Raw genomic sequence first — 19,518 nt, 5'->3', positions numbered from 1 at the left:
TTCCGGAGTTCACAGTGCTCCCATGTGCTTTGTTTTATATCAGATACCACGGCAAACTCAAATTTCAGTAAAGTAAGAGCTGCTGCGTCAGTGAAAGCTGCCAAACACACACTTGTGTCTTTATAGCTCGTCTTCTCATGTCCTTGGACCTCCGCTGTCACAGTTAATTAGAATCAGCACAAATACTGTACAACAACATCAACTGGGGGAAAGATACAAATTTCACAATCCAAAGCCATGAGTGGATGTTCTGCTATCAGTGCAAATTTCCATAGTTCCTTTGCTAAATATACGTTTCAGTGACTTCAACCCAATTTTAAAATTGTAGCCTTCTCAAAAACATACATGAAGTTGTGTTTTGCTTAATTTGGACATGTTTTGCTAATTGTGCATCTTCCTTCAGAGCCTCTGTATACAGCAGCATGTTGTAATCCATGAAGATCATCCATGTTTATATGTTGGGGCACGAATTGTCTCCACTGCTTAGTTTTGACGCTTACTTCTTCTGCTTTAAGTTTCATACAAACAACTTCCCTTTTCAATGTGCCATCAGATGCAGTCCTTGTCCTCTGCTGCCATCCTGTACAAATGTCATACCAATTTCAGGTCATTCAGAATGATTCTTAAAAAGGCGTGTTTCGACTGGCTCTGGTCATTGTCTGACATCGTGCTGCAGTGTTGAAGAGGGCTAAAGTGCTAGGGAAGATAGTGTCTCTTTGGCTGTTTTGGACTGATAATTATTGGCCGATAAGAGCTCTTACTGTACATGAGGCAAAAGTGGCCGGCATTCCACCAGGGCATGGCATACCTCGTTTCAAGCCTCGTTCTCAAATACAACCATCAATTTTAAATGCACATATATGTAGCGTGACACTGATCTTTCTCTGTGGAGCAGTTTGTGTTTGTGATGCAGCTGAATGTGACGCTCCTGTTTGCACCAGTGCACTCTCACCAGTCATGCTGAGGCAGCGCTAGATTTAAATGCTCTGAACTGAAAAACGGTAATTAAGTGTAGATCACGCCAGTAATACCAGCAGGAACATTGTGCTTACAGTATTTTGATCAAAACGTCAGTGTAGAGAAGAGAGAAGATTGATGCCATAGATACAAACTGATTATATTCTTACTATGGACAATCATTTGCAGACTGGATTAAAATAAATCTCATTTGTGACGAATCGTGATCTCAGCGGTGAGTGTTGTAAATGTGTCGATTTTGACTTTTCGTTGACATTGTTGTGGCATTGAACATGCTGTTTGTTCTCTCATTGGCCTTCTGTAAAGTGATTACGGTTGTATCTGTGTTTACTAGACTTACATTAGCTTTGAAAAGGGCGTAATGCCTGGCTTTTACGATTATTGATTACAGCGCAGTGAACACATATTAATTTGTTGACTTAGATGACTAAAGTACCTTAAACACTGAAATCCGCACCTCTTAAAACAGAGTGTGGTATTGAGTTGAACGTGGGCAGTGCGTGCTTACTTTGTCGTCCAGTTCTTCTCGCAGGAGCTGGTGTTTTCTCTGGAGGAGGCAGTGTGCGTCTTCCTTTGAGCTCAGTTGTGCTGCCAGTTTATCACACTCATCCTTCATCCTGTCCAGCTTGATGCGCAACGCCTCGCACAGCTCTCTGTCGGAGGCTGCATCTGCCTAGCACAGAGGAGATGTGGACATAAGCAATCATTTACTGCTATAAAAGCCACTGGGCGATGAGGCGGGGAAAGCAGACTGGGACATAAAACGCGTTGATAGGGTTTTTAAAAGAGTAATAGATCTACATGGACGCAATGGCTTAATTATTTCATGGAATGTGTGTAAAGCTTTGAGTTCAATTTTAAGTGCTTGGTTGAGTACATCTATAATGACTTTTAATTGACTGTTAAAATGTCTCACCGATGCCAGTACTTGGCTAGGGCTGTTTGAAAAGATGTATGATAAAGTGTTTAATACAGAAACACATTACAATTATCGTCACACTTAAAAACACACATCTACATGAATTTCAAATCAAACTTAAAAGAGTTTAACAGAAACCGAACATGGCTGAATAAGGACCCAAATCTTCCCTTTAAACATATTAATTAAAGGATACATGTCTGTCCTATTTGTGTTATTGTGATAAGTGTTGTAGTTGACTAAACACATTCTTGGTTGACAAAAAAGTCCTGTCACTCCCAAAACACTGCTCAGCTCAGTCCATGCTTTCTGTTAATGTAAATCTACTGTGGACAGCTAAAGAACTAGAGACCTACAGCCCTAATAGATACATTTTGTTTCTTGCACTACGCATTTGCCAATACTGCAATATTTTCCTGTGATACGTTGTGCAGCAGTAGCTAGGGATGGGACCATAACAAAAATGATAGTTCGTGATACATTTTGTATGATCATGATGATAACCAAAGATAATCATCATCACACAAACAGATCCGCGCAACATTCTCTCTTAAATCGCAGTTGTTTTCAAGAATGCCAAAGTACATTACACAGTACAATTTTAAAATAGTTTTAAACATGCAGCGAACATATAATAATGATATACTTTATTTTAGACTGCCAGCTATTTTAATAATTATCATCATTAATTGCAATTATTTTGGCCATAATAACCGTGACACAAAATGTCAATATCGTCTCTAGCACAAGCTTGAATTGTCTGAATTTATTGCAATCATATCTTATTATGCAACCAACCAATAGCAGCCCCCCTCTTTGTGCAGGACCCCGACAGTCCAGCACACACAAATACTATTCACACCCCTCTCTCAGTAAGAAACAAATACTTCGCAGATTGTGATACCGTAATTAGACTTTGGGCTGTACTTCAATGACCAGCGCAGCAAATAAAAACGGACTGTCCCCCATTTTTTGAGGAAATTATGTAAATTCAGGTGTTATGATAATCGTTATGGCCTTTTTACTACATCCCTTTGCAAAAAATAATAAGAAAGGAATAGCCAAAGAGTTATAAACAAAGTAGCAAAACACGTCTCCTGGAAATAGTTAAAGAAGAAAAACAGATGGAAAATGTAGAACTATCACTTGAGGGGAGCATTAAAAGACGGATTAACATTGAGACAGTGTGAGGGAGGATAGACTGCTGGAGAAAGGCAAGGACAAAATCTACGAGTACTTAAAGCTTCGCCTGACAGTCCATTGGATCTAAATCTCGAACCGAGGCCTGGGGCAGATCTGCTCGAGTATCGGGTGGGCCACTACGGGGACATCTGCCGCGCCCGTAGGCGAAGCACTTTAAACATTCCGGCAAACGCCCTTGTCCTTAGCGCACTTTGCAAATGACACCATTACAATGAGCTATGTCAGATATTAATGTCATTTAGTGTGCGCTAATGGGCTAAACTGGAGCGTAACGGTGAGGACCATGCCCCCTTAAGAAACAATGTACCCACGTGGGCTCATCTTGGGAGATAGGGGACCCTTCCTCTCTTCTGCCCCTATCTCCAGCCTGCCTCGATGAGACTGCAAAGGTCTGATAGCAGGCCTTTTTAAATATTCACGCTCCGAGCCTTGGAAGGACCGGAGTATCTGTGGGCCACTGCACACCATTAGGAGCAGAGATATCCTCGATTCACCCGCACTCCGAGGACAATGGAGGCAAAACTGCACAAAATGAGGGTTTAGTTGGCGGAATATTGCCAGATGTTTAGTGGCTGAGGCGTGTCTTCTATGCTCAGAATTTCAAAATGTCCGCCCGTGAGATTTCGGGTGTCAATTAAAAGGCACTAAGCCGTGTTTATACCTTGCTTGGCTTATGACCTTGCGATTGCTCACTGGTTTGACAGAATGCGTGCGCGTGAAGTGGAAGATGCATAATTGAACGCCAACTGGTGTTTTTGGAGGACGTCGAGGTATATTCAAATGTGACGGAGGAGAGGTAAAAAGCAGATGGGATATGGGATTTTAACATGACAGAGACAATTATAGGCTGAGGTAAGTGCAAGGCCGGCACATTAAAAGGGTTTGAAGCGTCAGTCAAGTTAACTTGCCATTTCATATACTTTTCTTTTGTTGGGCAAATTGAAATTACACGTCGGGATCTAATTGATTTTGGGTAATGTGATTGTCAAACAGTCACAACTAATCAAACTTAATAAAGAGCAGCAGTTCAAAGAAAAAAATTACATTATTAACATTCAAACAGAACACTATTACAAGCTTCATTTCTTTCTCAAGACGTTATTCTCTGGGTACTTTAGTTTAAAGGTAATACAATAACAGCTGAACTATGGACAAAATGATCAATCACACAAAAAAAAGTATTTGTCAAAGCCGGGTGTCATAAATGGGTTTGAAGTGGTCCCATTATGATTTATAAGTAGGGATGTAACGATTACCAAAATATTGTTATATTGTACTTCTAATGTCTCACAATAATATCATGGGCAGCTACTATATTGAATTAATAGCTTCTTTGCTTAAAACTACTGTTTTGTTTACATAGACCATGATCCTTTCCAATCAAGGGATTTTAAAGGGAAAATATAGAAAATCTATAAATCTCGTTAGAAAATATTGCAATATAGTGCCGTGAGATACATATTGTGATAGTTTGGGATATTGTTAGATCTCTACTTCATTTGTTTTTATTTACTATTTTTATGTTTTATTTCTTTATTGTGATTTATACTGTATTGTGTATTTTATGTTGCGTTGTAAAGCACTTTGAATTTCATTTTTGAACAAATTTGATGGATTGATTGATTGATAAAGCCTACAGGCAAAAAATATTTAAAAAAACAAACAATACATAAATAAAAAAGTAGTTTGATCCTAGTTTAGTCCTGGTTTGATTCTAGATCGGTCTTGTTTGAGTAAAATAGGATATGTTGACACTAATCCCTTTTGAGCACAAATCCACTACTTCGGCATAATAATGTGTAATGTAACGGAACGTGTATGTTGCTCAGATGAACAAACTCAAGTCATGAATAAATTACAGGAGTTTAAGAATTGGGAGCTCACGTTTTATCACCTAATTATGGGCTGAGAATGTTGCCAATTATTTAAATCCACTCTGCATTTATCAGCACATTGAGACATACAGTATGATTTACAGTATGTAATAAAAAAAGACCTGAAGCAAACCAATATTAAAAGGAGGAGGCCAATGAGGGTATAGTGACAGATCTTTTGTAACCATTAGCAAAACAAACAGCCAGGGACCTACCTTGACCTCCTTTAGGTGTTTCTGCATCTCGTCTCGCTCCAGTGTGAAGAGCTTCAGCATGTCCTGTAGATCCCTCTCCTTTTTGGACTTTCCATCCTCTAGCGCCACCTTGATGTTGTCTAGTTCTTTCTGGTGCACCTCTCGCTGTAGCTGCAGTTGCTGTCCCAGGGCGGCCCTGTCCACCTGCACGGTCGTCAGTTTGGCCTGGAGCTCCGAGTTGGACTTCTGCAGCTGCTTCCTCAGGCTTTCTTCCTCGGCGAGCCTCTGGACCAGCCGAGCGTGAGAAGACGTGACCTGTTTGAGCGCGTTTTGGAGCTCGGCCTGCTGGTCGTCGTCTTTCTGTCGTCTGCGGGCCTGTGAGTCCACTCGTTCCTCCAGTCTCTGGTTTTCTTCTTTTAGTCGCTTGTGGATGGCCACCTGATTGCGAGCCTCCTGCTCCAGAGAAGTATAGGCCTCCCGTACCTAGAATTGGCAATCAGGTTTAGGATTAGGGCTGAACAATATTGGAAACAGAGTTCATGAGTTAAGTTTTGATAGTTCTGTTCACATTTCAAACACGTTCAGGGGCCTTAATTAAGAAAAGACTGAAATCTGAACTGATAAATACAAAAATCCCATATGTTTCTGAACAGGGGGCCGTAGGCTTACACACAAGATAATTTGTTATTTGCAAAGGAAATTATGTAAGTTAAATAATGGTGGTCCTAGCAATTCGCTAATTGCGTTTTGCCTATTTAGCATGGTTAATGAATAGATGTTATCACTATATTGTTTAGATTATAATTTAAATCGTGATTTGAAACAATCACTTAAAGGCGCAATGGACGATTTTTCGGCGGTTTGAGAACTCAGGTGGAAGTGCGCATGCCACTCCCCCGTGTGGACTGATACAACACACACGTGCGTTTGTTTATTAGCGCGACGGATCGCATCGCATCTCTCGTCTCCCGTAGATTTCCGTCTTCTTCCAAGTCAGCTCGAACTGTCTTTCTCCGTCTTAATTTTGTCCCGTACACTGAGGGAACAATATTATGATGGATCAATGCGCTTAGACACGCGGAAACGTGCTGCTCGTGGGGTCGAGCCCGCACGCGGCTGCAGGTGAGTGGTAGGTGCGTTTTATGATTGATACGTGGCAGGACTAATCGGCAGTCCACGCCATGAGGAAATAAGACTCAGATTTGGGCCAAAAAAATCGTCCATTCAACCTTTAAGTCAATCATGTACCTGTTGGGGTAGAACATTATAAATGAGAGCAGAATCACCAAGACGAGTTCCTATGTTTGTGCATTTTGTTCATTGACAATGGCAATAAACCTTTTCTGATTCTGAGATTTATTATGGTTTGTGACATTACTGCATTTCCATGACAAGGGCCCCGTTGGCATGTGAGCAGCTGACGTCACTCAAACATAAGAAATAATTTCTTAATAAATAAAATCTAAATCATACATTAATTATTCTTCATCTTCATGAGGCTGAGCTTGGCACAAAAAGACATTTAGTAATTCAATGTTTGTTGTACTTTGAGACGTGGCTTAAGCAAGAGTTAACAAGACAACGTGTGGTCTATTGCCACCTCATTTGCATATTTTTTCCTCTGCGCCTCCACGGCATGTTTTAACCTCTATTTATGTAATGTGTTTGATTTGGATAGTGGCCCTGTACCGCTCCTTGTGTATGTTTACGATAGATCAGACAGAACAGAAATATTATAAAAGTCTCTCCGGCTTCTAAAAGTTATGAAAAGCACGTATAAACTCATCACGGTGAATAATTAGGATGCTTTGAATACATACAATAAGTGGGGGGAAACTTTGAACAGTTGAACTAGTTCCGTTTTAGGATGATTTAAGATACAAGGCTATTTAAGGTATTTAAGGCTAGATTCACATCTATGCTGGACCATGAGTGTCACCCCCTGCAGGACACTCTGTCCGCTCTGGAGAGCTGCTTCAGTGAGAGACTGATCCACCCTCGCTGTGTGAGGGAGAGGTTTCGCAGGTCTTTCCTTCCTGCTGCTGTCAGACTTTATAACAAACACTTTTAGTCCTGAACACTCGCAATACTGTCATATTCATGTGCAATTACTGTGCAATTCATGTGCAATTACTCTCGTGACACATATTCATGTGCAATTACTGTCGTGATCACATGCAATAGCATTTACTTATTTATTTTATCTTTATTATTTTTCCCCTCCATCCCTTGTTGGGAAATGGGAGGTTTTGTTTATAAGAGATCTTCTACTGAGAGTGTTTTTCAAACTTCCTACAAGTGATCTGTTCTTTTCCTCTGTATCTACCTCTGTATCTACCTGCGTTGCAACAATGAAATTTCCCCATGTGTGGACAATAAAGGATTATCTTATCTTACAGCACCTTTAATTGTTGTAAGTCGTTAATTCCTATTGAAGAAAATGTATTGGCAATTTCTGTAATATTCACATTCTGCGGATCAGAACATTTCTAATCTTCCAGCTTGCTTTTAGCACATATTATTCTTTTATATTCAGAAGAAAATGTAATGGAATCCTTCAGCAAATGCAAATAAGAAAAGTGCAGCTCTTCTCCAGTGCAGTTCTATTTGTAGCTTGCTCTTGCTCGTACCTCCCTGACTTCCTGCTCCAGAGACAGTTGCCGTTGGCGACTGTCGGACAGCTCCACGTCCTTGCGCCGCAGCTCCTCTTCCCGATGGGCGAGGCGGCCTAGGATTTCAGCCAGCTCCCTGCGGGCCGCCTCTGTCTGCTGGCTCAGCGCCTTCATCTGGGCATTAGAACTCTCTTTTCCCCCCGCTGCCTGCTGGAACAAACAAGGAGAAAGGCAAAAAAGGGGGCGCGAGAGGTATTTACCAGAGAAACGGCTAAACAAAATGATTAGCACAATTGAAAGAGTAACAGTAACCGAGGGAGGCAACATTTGCGGCAGCGGCTTTACTGCTGATAGGAAAATGCTAGCACTCAGCTCTGTGATAAGGGACAATGGTCAGGTCTGTTCAAGGCAGATTGGCGCTAATACGTCGGCTTTGACTGGATTTCGCTGTAGCTCAGAACCTAATCATTTAATTGAGCACTTGATTCCCCTCCCTAATTCATTAAAGGCCCAGAGATGATTGTGTAATAGATTCTGGTCACGTCGCAGAGCCAGGTGGGAGTCTGTCTGTGACTGTGTGAGAGCGGGGCTGCTGAGGATGAAGGTGACTCGCTCAGTAATAACACAAAAACGCACAGGGCATTGATAACCCCTATTATTTTTAACCTACTGTATGCAAAAAAGATTAAGGTCGTTTATTACTAAATCGAGATGTCTTCCGTCTTTACCATGGACAATGAATGATCACAATTTTCCCAAGCGATATTTCAAGAAAGTCATTTTCTTGTAGTCCACTGAAAAAAATCCTGGGTCATGAAGCATGGCGCTCGCTAAATTATGACGTGACCCCATATCTGACCCAAACTGCACTGAAATATAAGGCGCACAGAAGCTCACACAAAAAAGCAATTTGAAGGTACTTGTAAACTGCATTCATTTATTTGTAAAATAGGTAATAAACAAATGAATAAAGAATTTATCCCAAATGTCCTGCTAACTCACTCCAAGCCTTCTCCCTTCTTTTCTTGTCCATATAAATCCTCGTAATCCCAATAAAATAATTAACAACTAAATTTATTGATCTTAAGCTTGCTTGCATACTTCGTGCATGTAAATTCCACAATAATTATATAAGTACTCAACAGTGACATCTATAATATTTGTACTAACTTGTTTAATTGATTGATTGATGGTTTCAAGTTCTGATTTAACTCTTTTTCGTATTAGAAGATCCTCCACTGTCTGCGATAATGTGATTCGGTGTTCGCAATTAGCTGCCATCTCGGTCTGCCTCCCCTGCATGCGGAATTATTTAGCAATAATTCCAAATTTGATATGGCCTTGAAAGCAAATGATAACTTTTAAGGCCCAGCTCACCATGGAGTGCAGTATGCAATAGACAAGACAGAAATGTAACACAATCGGAGAGAAATAATGCGCCAAAAAACTGCAGCTCTCAATATTTATGAGTTTCATCTTCCTGTTATAAGCCTATTAAAAAGATTTGCTTTTGTTGTTCGTTTTAAATTGCCAATTGCTATGGCAACTCGGGCTGGAGTCGAGTAAAGAAATTCTTAGTCCACTAAAGACATGTCCTGCTGATCGATTAGCCGACTAAAAGGGTGTGAGGCAAAGTGTCTGACCCAAACGGCACTCCAAAGCCCAAAAGACCAATAGTTCATATTTAGTACTAGCAGTATGTTAGATGTATACGGTATATGACTTATATTAAACACATCATTCACTCAAAAATCTTAATCAAACTCACTCCATATATTTTCATGTTTGCTTAATTAACTAAACAACTAAAGTAGTATAGTCCTAATGGCAACGGCCCTAAGTTCTCATCAATCTGAAACCCATGGATACACTTTGGAGCTGCTTTTCATAATTGATATCAAGTTCAAACATAATTTATTATTATTTATACATGTTATTTGTTTTATGCATCTATGAATGTGTTTTTTCACCCACTGCCCATAGTTTGTTGTGTGATCCCTTTGCACCCACTGGACTGCACCAAACTCAAGGTGAACCGCACTGAGCCCTGTAATTTCAGGGGGGCCACAGAGCAATTGTTCAGCTCGACAAACAAAAGAGTCCAAAAAAAAAAAACAGCTAAAACACGAGAACAGTAATAACTCGCTAAACCGGACAAAGGGGACACGCACTAAATGTTGTCTGGTTGTTGTTGCTAACAGCACTAGCAGCTGTTAAAGCAGAAGCCCGGGGCAACTCTGTCGTGTCGAACAGAACCGCCAGAAGCTAACAGCTAACAGCCCTTCTGTATTTGTGCCCCCGTAACCAACACAACCGCTGCTACATTTCTCTGCTGCGAGATTGCTTAGGAGAGATTTACCATGGTCTACTGCGTGTCTGGATTCTGCTGATAGAAACGCTGTGGCTTTGCAGGTTTGTGAAGAGAAAGCTTCCAACAAAAACAAAGATTACCATCAAAGCTAGCTCCGATAAGACTCAAATAGAGAATTGTGGCGGTTTGCAGATCGTTTAAGCAGATGTATGTTTTCACTGGAGGGGAGCAAATACCATATGCGCAAATACTTGCGTTTAATTGTTTGGAAGTAAATAGGACTTATCATTTTGGCAAATTGAGAAGTAACATATTGTATAATGGTTTTAATTATTTCAATCTGTAAACATGTTAATTAGTGTATAACTAAATAAAGCATCTGAAAGTGTTTAAAAAGACAACAACAAAATCTATGACAGAAGAAGTGAAGCTTGCCCTGAAAATATTTGTTAATTAGCCACAGTTGTTACAACATCCTGTTGTGTCAGATCGTGGATTATTGTACCAATATTCTTGTCGATGCGTCGATGTAATTGGGCTTTGATGTAGCATATCCGCATCTGTCTACCATTTTACACCTAATCCTGTTTCAACACATTTTGTTTTCTTCTCACTAATTAGTTGACAAACCTTCATCTTCAATCGGAGAGGATCAGTGGTTAATCAACAACGATGATGTGGTCAGAAAAGCACCTGTTAGAACAATATGTAAAGCCGGGTGTCGCCGTGGGGAAAAACAAGAGTCGCGGCTCAAAAACGTGGTCCATGGGTCTCAGAGTGAGACCGGGACAAAGATTAAACTTAGAACTGTTGTATGACTACAGATGAGCAACGACCAATATTGTCTGATATTGTGGAATCGTGGTCACAGTGGGCCCTCCTCTTGTCTACGATCAAACTTTTACAAACACATAAACACAGCTAGCATGTAGCGCTAGTGTCAGCTAACAGGTACAGCTTCAGTGACTTCCCCACACAGAGCCTGATGGGCCCTGACAAACTTGTTGTAGTAGTAGTAGTTGTAGTGGAACATCCATTTATTTATTTTTGTGGCCTGTAGGCTTTATTGTGTACAGTGAAATGCGGATGAGAGAGAAGGGAGGACATGCAGTAAATTGTCGGGAGAGTCGGGAATCGAACTCACGACACTGTGGCCGGCTGCACTTGGAGCCTGGCATATGTGTACTGTGTCCTAACTGCTCGACCACCGGGCAGCACCCGGCCATTAATCTTACAAGGTAAAAATGTTCAGCGTACACAAGGCTTAAGACCATGTTTAAGCAGCGCTCACCTCCTCCAGCTCCTTCTGCAGCCTCTTGCACTTTGACCTCCACTGACGGATGGCCTCTTGAGCTCTGGTCTTCAGCTCGTCTCTGCTCCTCTTGCTCTCGTCCAGCATATCCTCCAGCTGCAGCTTCTCAGCCTTCTCACAGCCCTGCAAGAGCAAAGGATAGAAGATGGCAAGAGTGTATAAAGGCATGAAAATTAAACAAGTTCATTGTGTTGAAATTGATCATGAACCTGGTTTGTTATTTAGTCATTTTTTGAAATTTTCTCACATTTTAGTTTAGGTAAGTAACTTTCTGGTGATGACAAGTAACTTGCATGATTCCATGGATATAGACAGTTAAAACCACACTTCTGAACATTCCACAGTGGATCGATAGATAGATAGATGTTTTATTCAATACTGTGGAATAGTATAGCTAAAGGAACAACATTCCCATAGAAACAAGCTGGAGGAAGCTCCCCAGGCCAGGTACAAGCCAGGTTTGTGGAGATGCAAGCCTGTTCACAGTAAGGACACAAGTTTTTAAGTGCAATATAAAAGTGAAAAATTGATTGGTATTATTTATTTATTTTGCTTGTATTTTAGTCTATTCTTTGGCTGAAAAGTTATGTACTGTGGCTTTAAGCAAATATGTTCTAAATGATTCAAGTACTTTTTATGTGTACTTTGCAACTTTATACTTCTTTGCAGCCTCCATATTTAACCACTCAATGAAGTTAAATTAGCTCCCTTTGCTGTGACTGAAGTAGTAAATTGTCCAATCAAAATGCTCACTTGGGCAGTAATAGAAACTCTTAATCTTATTTAAACAGGTTGGTGAAACAGAATCTGCTTAAGACCAGTTTCTAATCACAGGGTGATGTTACGGATTAGCAAATTTGAAGACAAAAGCCAGTACCCTACAATTTCAATACTTCCTGTGAGCAGTGTTATTGTGTTAAATCTGAGCCAGACAAATACCTGTAGTTCTTTGAGCTGCTCGAGCATTCGAAGCTGCTGCTGCTCTCGTCGGGCCAAATCTGACGTCAGCTCCTGGTGAATACGAAACAGAAAAGGTCAAGAATGGACACGTTTGCACTTTATGTAACAACGATGAACCAAAGAAAAAGGATGGATGAGGGTGAAAGGAGTGAAGGAAACGCCAGAAAGATTTCAGTACAATGTGTAATAGAAGGATGTTTTTTGGTTATGGTAGGCTTCAACACCGGATGAAAAGCCATTTAAACTGTGAGTCAGGTAAAGTGAATAAAACTGTCAAATCAACAGAAATCATGAAGCGATTACCGTTAGTCATAATCATGTTAAAATCGTGAACAGCAACCGTGAGAAATGAAATCTTTCACCCCATACTCCTGATTATTTAATTTTACTCATTTAAGGATAAAATGAATGGCGTCTAGTTTGATGTCAACATAAAAACCGCAATGAGACGCCTCAGGTGATACACACCGCCACAGAAGAAAGAGTGGGAGTTTAAATACATTTGAAAGCATCAGCGGTTGGAAGAAAAAACGTAATGCACCGATGCTAAAAGTGGAGTCGTTTCTGGAAACATTCTGTTGAAACAAACCTTTGCCTTGGGTAGCACCGCGCAGGGGAATGTGTGGTTTCATGTCATGGTTGAAAGTGACATGTTGCACTAGTTTGAGCAGGAAAATGGCTGTTGGTTTAAAATGTCAGATATACTATTCTGACGGTTGATTTTCAGAGGATCAAATAGCAGTAGGGTTTGGGTATGTGGTCCAAAATGAGTAAAAATTGGAAACTTAAAGCAAAAAACTCAAGATAGAGCTTCCCCTACAGCTCTCTCGTGAAAATACATTGTCGGAAAAATACACAAACCCAGTTTTTTTCTTTCTATATCGTAATAAGGCAGTATAATCGCATTTAAAAACAAAGAGCCAGTGTTTCTCAGGAGAGTTGTCTTCGGGTCGATGTTGGCAAATGTTGCAAGACTGGTTTGCTGCCCAGAGACAGCAGCAGGGGGCAACGACAAACACTTAAAATCCCCCGAAAATACATATTTAACCATCACAGGGACATACGAAGACATTTAATTAGGTGAAGTTGGAATAGGTTCAAAAAAGCACTACCTAGACCCTAATCAATACTAAAACTACAGTAGTATTGAAATAGATACTCATGTGAAAAAAGTATTGTTAAACTTTATAAGAAAAACAAGTATAAAACCACTATTAACTTGTGTAATTTGTACATTCTGTGTATCAATACGTTTTTTAAATCTCATTGTTGGTTGAAATCAATCATTTTCCTCTGGATTGGAAGAGAGTTTGAACTTTTAGTATCATGACAACACTGAGATGGATGACTATTATCCACCAGTGTTAAGAATTTTGAGTAATTTTTGTGTGTAGAATGCAGTGCCAAGGTCTCATAATGTGACTTGTATTATTGAGTCAGTATCTGTCATGGAAACACAAGAAAGAAAATCCTGGAAGATTTTTAATTCAATGAGGTACCAGGCAACTGACAAATGAAACAATCAAACCCGATAATATAACAGATCCATGAATCAAACCTGTTAGTTTACTAATCTGGTTATAATGGCAGGTGGATTGTTATTATTATTATTTGGCGAGTTTCACATGATGTTTAATTGGAGTTGAAGTTTGTGAAAACATATTTTTGAACACCAAATAAATCCAAAATGCTTGAATCCCTCAAAAGGTGCCGTATGTACTAACTTTTCTGATAAGAAACTCCACCATCTGCTTGTCTACTACCCCCAAAAAGGTTACAGAAATGCCTATGACACAGACAGGTTTATTGTTGTCAGTACAAAGGTTACGGTTTCTCTGCAGATATAGAAAAGGTCAGTGTGAAGCCACTCTGGAGCTAGAGACACATCTCTCATTGAAATAACGAGACAGAAAAAGGCAAGCGTACCACTTAACTGTGATGATTAATGGCACATTAGACAGACATTGAGAGAGAGTAAAGGCGAAACAAATGGCATCTACAGTGTCTTAGATATAATACAGTGGACTAACCTGAACCTGTAAGGAGAGCTGCATCTTCTCCTTTTCCTCTCGAGCCACAGCCCTTTTCAGCTCCTCCACTTCGCCCTTCACCGATGCACTGCGCAGCTGCTCTTTAAGCTCCGACACCTCCTTCTCCAGATCTGAACGATCTGCAAGAACCAAAACTGTAATTAAATGTGACCGTGCCATAGGTTTGACACAGTTACGTGATTCAATGGTTTTGCTACAACACAGCCTAACAAAGAAGTACACTTTGCAATATAAGCAGCTCAGTTTTTATTCATAGCATTGACCTTTAAACCATTGTGCACTAAATACATAGAGATTTTCCCGGTTTAACTTTTTGACATTTTAACTATGTTATAACAGTGGCGTGCGGTCAGGGCAATCAAGGCAATCAGTGATTGGCCAATAAAATCTAAAATTACTCTGTGTCACAATTATATATAAATTGTTCTAAAATATATAAAAAATAATGCTATTTTTAGTGGCCACTACAGGCCGATGACCACAGTGGCTCAGTCTGTGATCGTGTTCAGAAGTCCGTTCATGCTCCGCTCTCTAACATGAGCTTTTTAGAACCAGAGCGGACATCCGCTTCTTTTAAAGGTCTGCACATGCTCTGAGGACCACAGCCATGGATCTAATGCTCAAACCACGCTGAATAAACCTGTGGGGGAAATCAAAGATGTTTGCAGGTTTTGCCTTAACTGAGCATGTGCAGAGGAGAAGCAACAGCACCGCCAAGTTTCAACAAACTGACTTTAAAACTATCTTTTAGAGACAAGTCTTTTAGAGACAAGGCTCTGTTCACATTTATAATGATGACGTTAGTTACAAATACAGGCAGGCTATTAACAACAAAGCTAAAGCGCTAAATTGTGTAATCAATTGATCAATGAAGTCAGTTTATTTATCCATTTACCACACTGATATGGTATGCAAGTTTAGCCTTCGCCCTTCACGTGGGAGACCAGGGTTTAAAGCCCACCCTTGCATTTTTTTAAACTTTTCTATTATCCACTAAATATTAATGAACACCCGAGGTCTGCTCCCCAGCCATACAAGTCATTGTACGCCACTGTGTTATAACAATGTTCCCTCAAAACAAACCTATCTTCATTCACGCTTGTTTTTAATTGCACTGTTGTTATATGTAATTATTCCTGTTTACAAGGTTATCTTCTCTGAGCCTCAGATAACGCTTCAAAAGTCCATCATTAGAAATCCGGAGAACTTCTGTTTTTTAAGTTCATAAATCGTCACCAGACTCGATGTGAGCATATCTGCCATCTGATCTCCATCATTACAACTACATTTTGTTGTCTGCTGCAGGTAGAAGAGCGCAAACATAAATCCTAATGAGGGAACAGTTGACCGATAGTAAGAAATGTGTGGTTTTCACTACGTACGTTATTTGAAGTTCTACAACATGAGATCCTAAAGCGAAAAGAGCATGTTCAAAGGCCAATAACTATACAAATAATCCATAATATGTGTCCCTTAATATCCTGACCTCCATATGTATATTGTCTATTGTCTATCCAGAGCTTCCAAAATTTATCCATGAACCATTCACTCAACATTTTGCAGTGAATCCAACTTTAGAGGCCATAGAAAGAGATATTTTCGTTCTGTTTACTACTACTAAAGGAAAAAAGAAGGGTGGATAAGGTCCGGCAAACCAGGCTAAGCTCTAAACGGCTAAAGTAAAGGTTTCCAATTCCTCCCGCTGTCTCGTCCTGTGCTCTGACCCTCACCTCTTGAGCGCTGGAATCAGTTACCTGTGCCTCCTGGGCCGCTCGTCCTCTCCTCCCTCTCACTGTGGGGGCCATGTGGCGGGGCAATGGGCCGTGACACCTCCAGACGGCCCCTCTGCGCTTCACTGTGGGCTTTTCTGCTCCTCTGCAGCTCTCCACGCATGTCCTCCACCTGCGCGTCGTCAGGCGAGAGAGCGCGCAGACAGTACAAATGAAATAAGATCGCAATGTGTCTATACAACTGTTTACTTAGACATCTGTTATACAAAGCCCGGGTAAGGTTTTTTAGATTGAATAAAATGTATTATGCTCATTTACTCAGAGTTTTACAGAAGGGAGTATGTGGGGCTGGGCAATTATAAAAATAATAATCACTGTTTACTTTGCCTCATCTTGATCGACCTGGATTTTAATTAGGAAGAACAGATTCAAGTGGCTTTCAAAATAAATGTCCTGAAAATGAATGAAGAATTTCAAACACCAACAACGTCTGAACCACTTGATTAAAACAGACCCACAAATATGTTAAGGAAATTAATGTTACTGAATCTCGATCTCAGTCAAAACGTGTCTAATTGCACATTCCTGGGAGAAAGCCTTTTAGATCAGGCAAATTTATCAGACATAGTGGTTATTTTGAAGGTCACAGATCACTGGCATCAACAAGAACCTCTTTACTGCAACTGATTGCATTCTGAAGTATTTCTTTGTAGACCTTAGGAACAGAGACCAAAGGGACACATCTGAAATCTTTTTGTAATACATTTTCTTCCGGAAGTCAATTTCCCATTCATTTTTTTTTTTTACAGACAAAAAGCTTGGTTGAGGCTAATTAGCTAAGTGGTAACTACAACACCTATAATTTTATTTGAAATCTGTTTCTCAAACATTTCACCAAATTGTAGGTTTTAAATGTGTTTTTTGACTGAAAACGACCACATTAGGGAGATTATTTATACAGATAATGGATACACAAAGTAGTACTAAAGGTGTTAAAGGTTTACTGCGTTGATGTTTGAAGGTGTCAGTCGCACACACGTCTAAGTAGTAGTAAAAGTTCAAACACGTGTTAGCATTCAAGGTATAGCAGTGAAAGAGGAGCGGGATCATCCCATCAGAAAGCTCCAGCAGAAGAGTCTGACGTAGTCTACAATGACTGACTCATTGTTTAGACAGAACACTTTGCGCTTCTTAAAACAGTGCCGAAACCAACTGCTTCGTCTGTTCGGTGTACCAGGGAAGATCTCCTCAGCCTGCGAATTCAGAAGACTAAACAAACAAACAAACAAACAGACCTGCTGGACCAGGGACTCTCTGCTGTCCTCCGACTTCTCCAGAAGTCTGCGAGCTCGGTCCAGCTCCACCTCCATCTGATAAGACCACAACAGTAGAAAATAAGAAACAATATTAGAGATATTTGAGGTTATGGAAAGTGCAGTTTATTTTACATTTAATTTGACTGAATAAAGAAAGCACATTACAGGAAAAGCTTTGAAATTCTTAAGTGGACATACAGTATTAAGGGCACATCAAGTGATTTGGCAGAGCAGAATTTCAATCCCTACTCAACATTTGGTTATTGTGAACACATTTACCTTGGTCCTCTCTCGTTCCACTTGGAGCAGCCTCTCGGTGACCCTCTCATCGCTCTCTTTGGGTTGGATTTTGTGGCGTTCCGGAAACTATCACAGAAGGATAATGTAATACCTTTAGACAATGCACAATGAAACAATCGATAGAAAGCAATTTCATTATTTATACATAGTAGTTTTCGGAATGATGTGTTTGAACTAGGGCTGAGACAAACAAATCAAGTTGATTATTTAAATAATTCAGCAAATTTAGTGATCAAAACATGCCGTGTGCTGACAGAAGAGGTTATGTGACTCGGGCAGAGCAGGAACTACATCACAATCACACAGGAATATTGTAAAACTAGGGTTTGTGATGGAAAACCATTAATTAAGGTTCATCCGGGTTAAATTGAGCAAAAAGCAATTTAAATACATTGTTTAAATAATCCTCAACTAACAAGTTCAAAGACTTGTTTTAACACATTTCTGTAGGATTGTTGGAACATTGTCTGACTATCATCAGAAATAATTATATGGAGATATTATTCTTTGTCAATAATGCTCACCCCCAATGGCAAAGAGAAATCGATTACTAAAAATAATCGTTGGTCGCAGCCCTACTGTGAGCTTTGTGTACGCAAAGACCATCTTCAGGTATGGATGTCACCATATAATGTAAGTGTTATGATTATTGTGAAAGAAAACATCACCATTTCACGATTATTGAGACCAAACAACAGTAAAATCTTACATTTTCTTTCATTCCCGTGGTCTAACATGTCACTGTTCCCTAAGTTTGTGAGCGACTTGACAAAATTGAACCATTTGAATGACAAAATCAAGTGAAATGTGAAAAAACAGCCAGATAAAAGTAAAAGTTATTTACATTTAGATCTATTTTTTGGGCTTCTGGTTGAACAAAACATACTTAATTTTGCCCCTAAAATTAGGATTAATATTTTTGGTTCTTTCGATTAAATTGTAACCAGATTAATCACGAGTATAGATTAACCTGATAATCTTGACATTGTAGTCGAGGTTGACAAAAGCTAGCGTACCATTGCCCAGTCACATGCATCTCCTCTCTGCACGAGTGGTCACAACAGCAGTGTGAATTGCATTTCTACTTGCAGGCCTTTTTTTTTTAAGGATTAAAGTCGTGATCAACCCCAAACAGCCGAGCCAATATTATGACGCAAACTTAAAGGGGTCAGATGCCACTTATTTACGCTGAATGTGTTTATGAAATACCAGCTGCTGGCAATAACATGCGCCAAGTGACTCATCATGTCTTTGATTCTTGCAGCACGCCCGACCCTTTGCCTCCTCTTCCGCAGCCCTTTAGTACTAAAACATTATTTTCCTCTTCATTACTACGTGCTTGTTTATTTAGTCCTAATTTTTGTGCAAATGCATTCTTTTTGTTTTTTAGTGCGCTCTGCTGGTGTCCCATTAGGCCACTACAGAAGAGAGGCGTGCAAATGGGTTGGACGCTACAGGCTTTGCACAGCTTTCCATGTCAGCTGCAATGAGTGAGAGTGGCTACACAGCGCCCCCCTGTGGACAAGCAACATACTGACCCACTGCTGGGAAATTCACTGGGAAAAAGAATCTGTTAGGTAATGTGCAATTTAGGCAAGATTAACTACGAGACTTCCAAAATTCTACAATCTATAGTTCAAAAAATAGACTTAAATGTTTAAACTTTATTTGATCTGGCTGTTTTTGAGTTTATTTTGTCTTTTAGTACGTTCAGTTGTGTAAAACCGGTCACAAACTTGAGGAACAGTAACACGTTAG

The 19,518-nt window shown here is 40.0% G+C and overlaps 1 protein-coding gene across 1 annotated transcript in view; it reads right to left on the bottom strand.

Moving 5' to 3' along the window:
* Window positions 1-19,518, bottom strand: part of LOC140359686 (centrosomal protein of 128 kDa-like) — a 67,899-nt gene that overhangs the window by 41,938 nt on the left and 6,443 nt on the right. The window contains exons 8-16 of the mRNA XM_072444773.1: window positions 17,740-17,826; window positions 17,440-17,514; window positions 16,169-16,316; window positions 14,394-14,533; window positions 12,343-12,414; window positions 11,383-11,526; window positions 7,799-7,990; window positions 5,190-5,651; window positions 1,487-1,651 (exon numbers count right to left, since the gene is read on the bottom strand). Coding sequence (XP_072300874.1) covers window positions 1,487-1,651; window positions 5,190-5,651; window positions 7,799-7,990; window positions 11,383-11,526; window positions 12,343-12,414; window positions 14,394-14,533; window positions 16,169-16,316; window positions 17,440-17,514; window positions 17,740-17,826 — 1,485 coding nt within the window. The remainder of the gene's footprint in view (window positions 1-1,486; window positions 1,652-5,189; window positions 5,652-7,798; window positions 7,991-11,382; window positions 11,527-12,342; window positions 12,415-14,393; window positions 14,534-16,168; window positions 16,317-17,439; window positions 17,515-17,739; window positions 17,827-19,518) is intronic.

Source organism: Eucyclogobius newberryi, unplaced genomic scaffold (assembly GCF_026437365.1).
Source record: "Eucyclogobius newberryi isolate DKJ021-1_F unplaced genomic scaffold, fEucNew1.0.hap1 SCAF_1, whole genome shotgun sequence".
In the NCBI taxonomy this organism is placed as follows: domain Eukaryota; kingdom Metazoa; phylum Chordata; class Actinopteri; order Gobiiformes; family Gobiidae; genus Eucyclogobius; species Eucyclogobius newberryi.
Note: the sequence above shows the minus strand (reverse complement) of the source record. Positions and strands in the feature narration are given on the sequence as shown.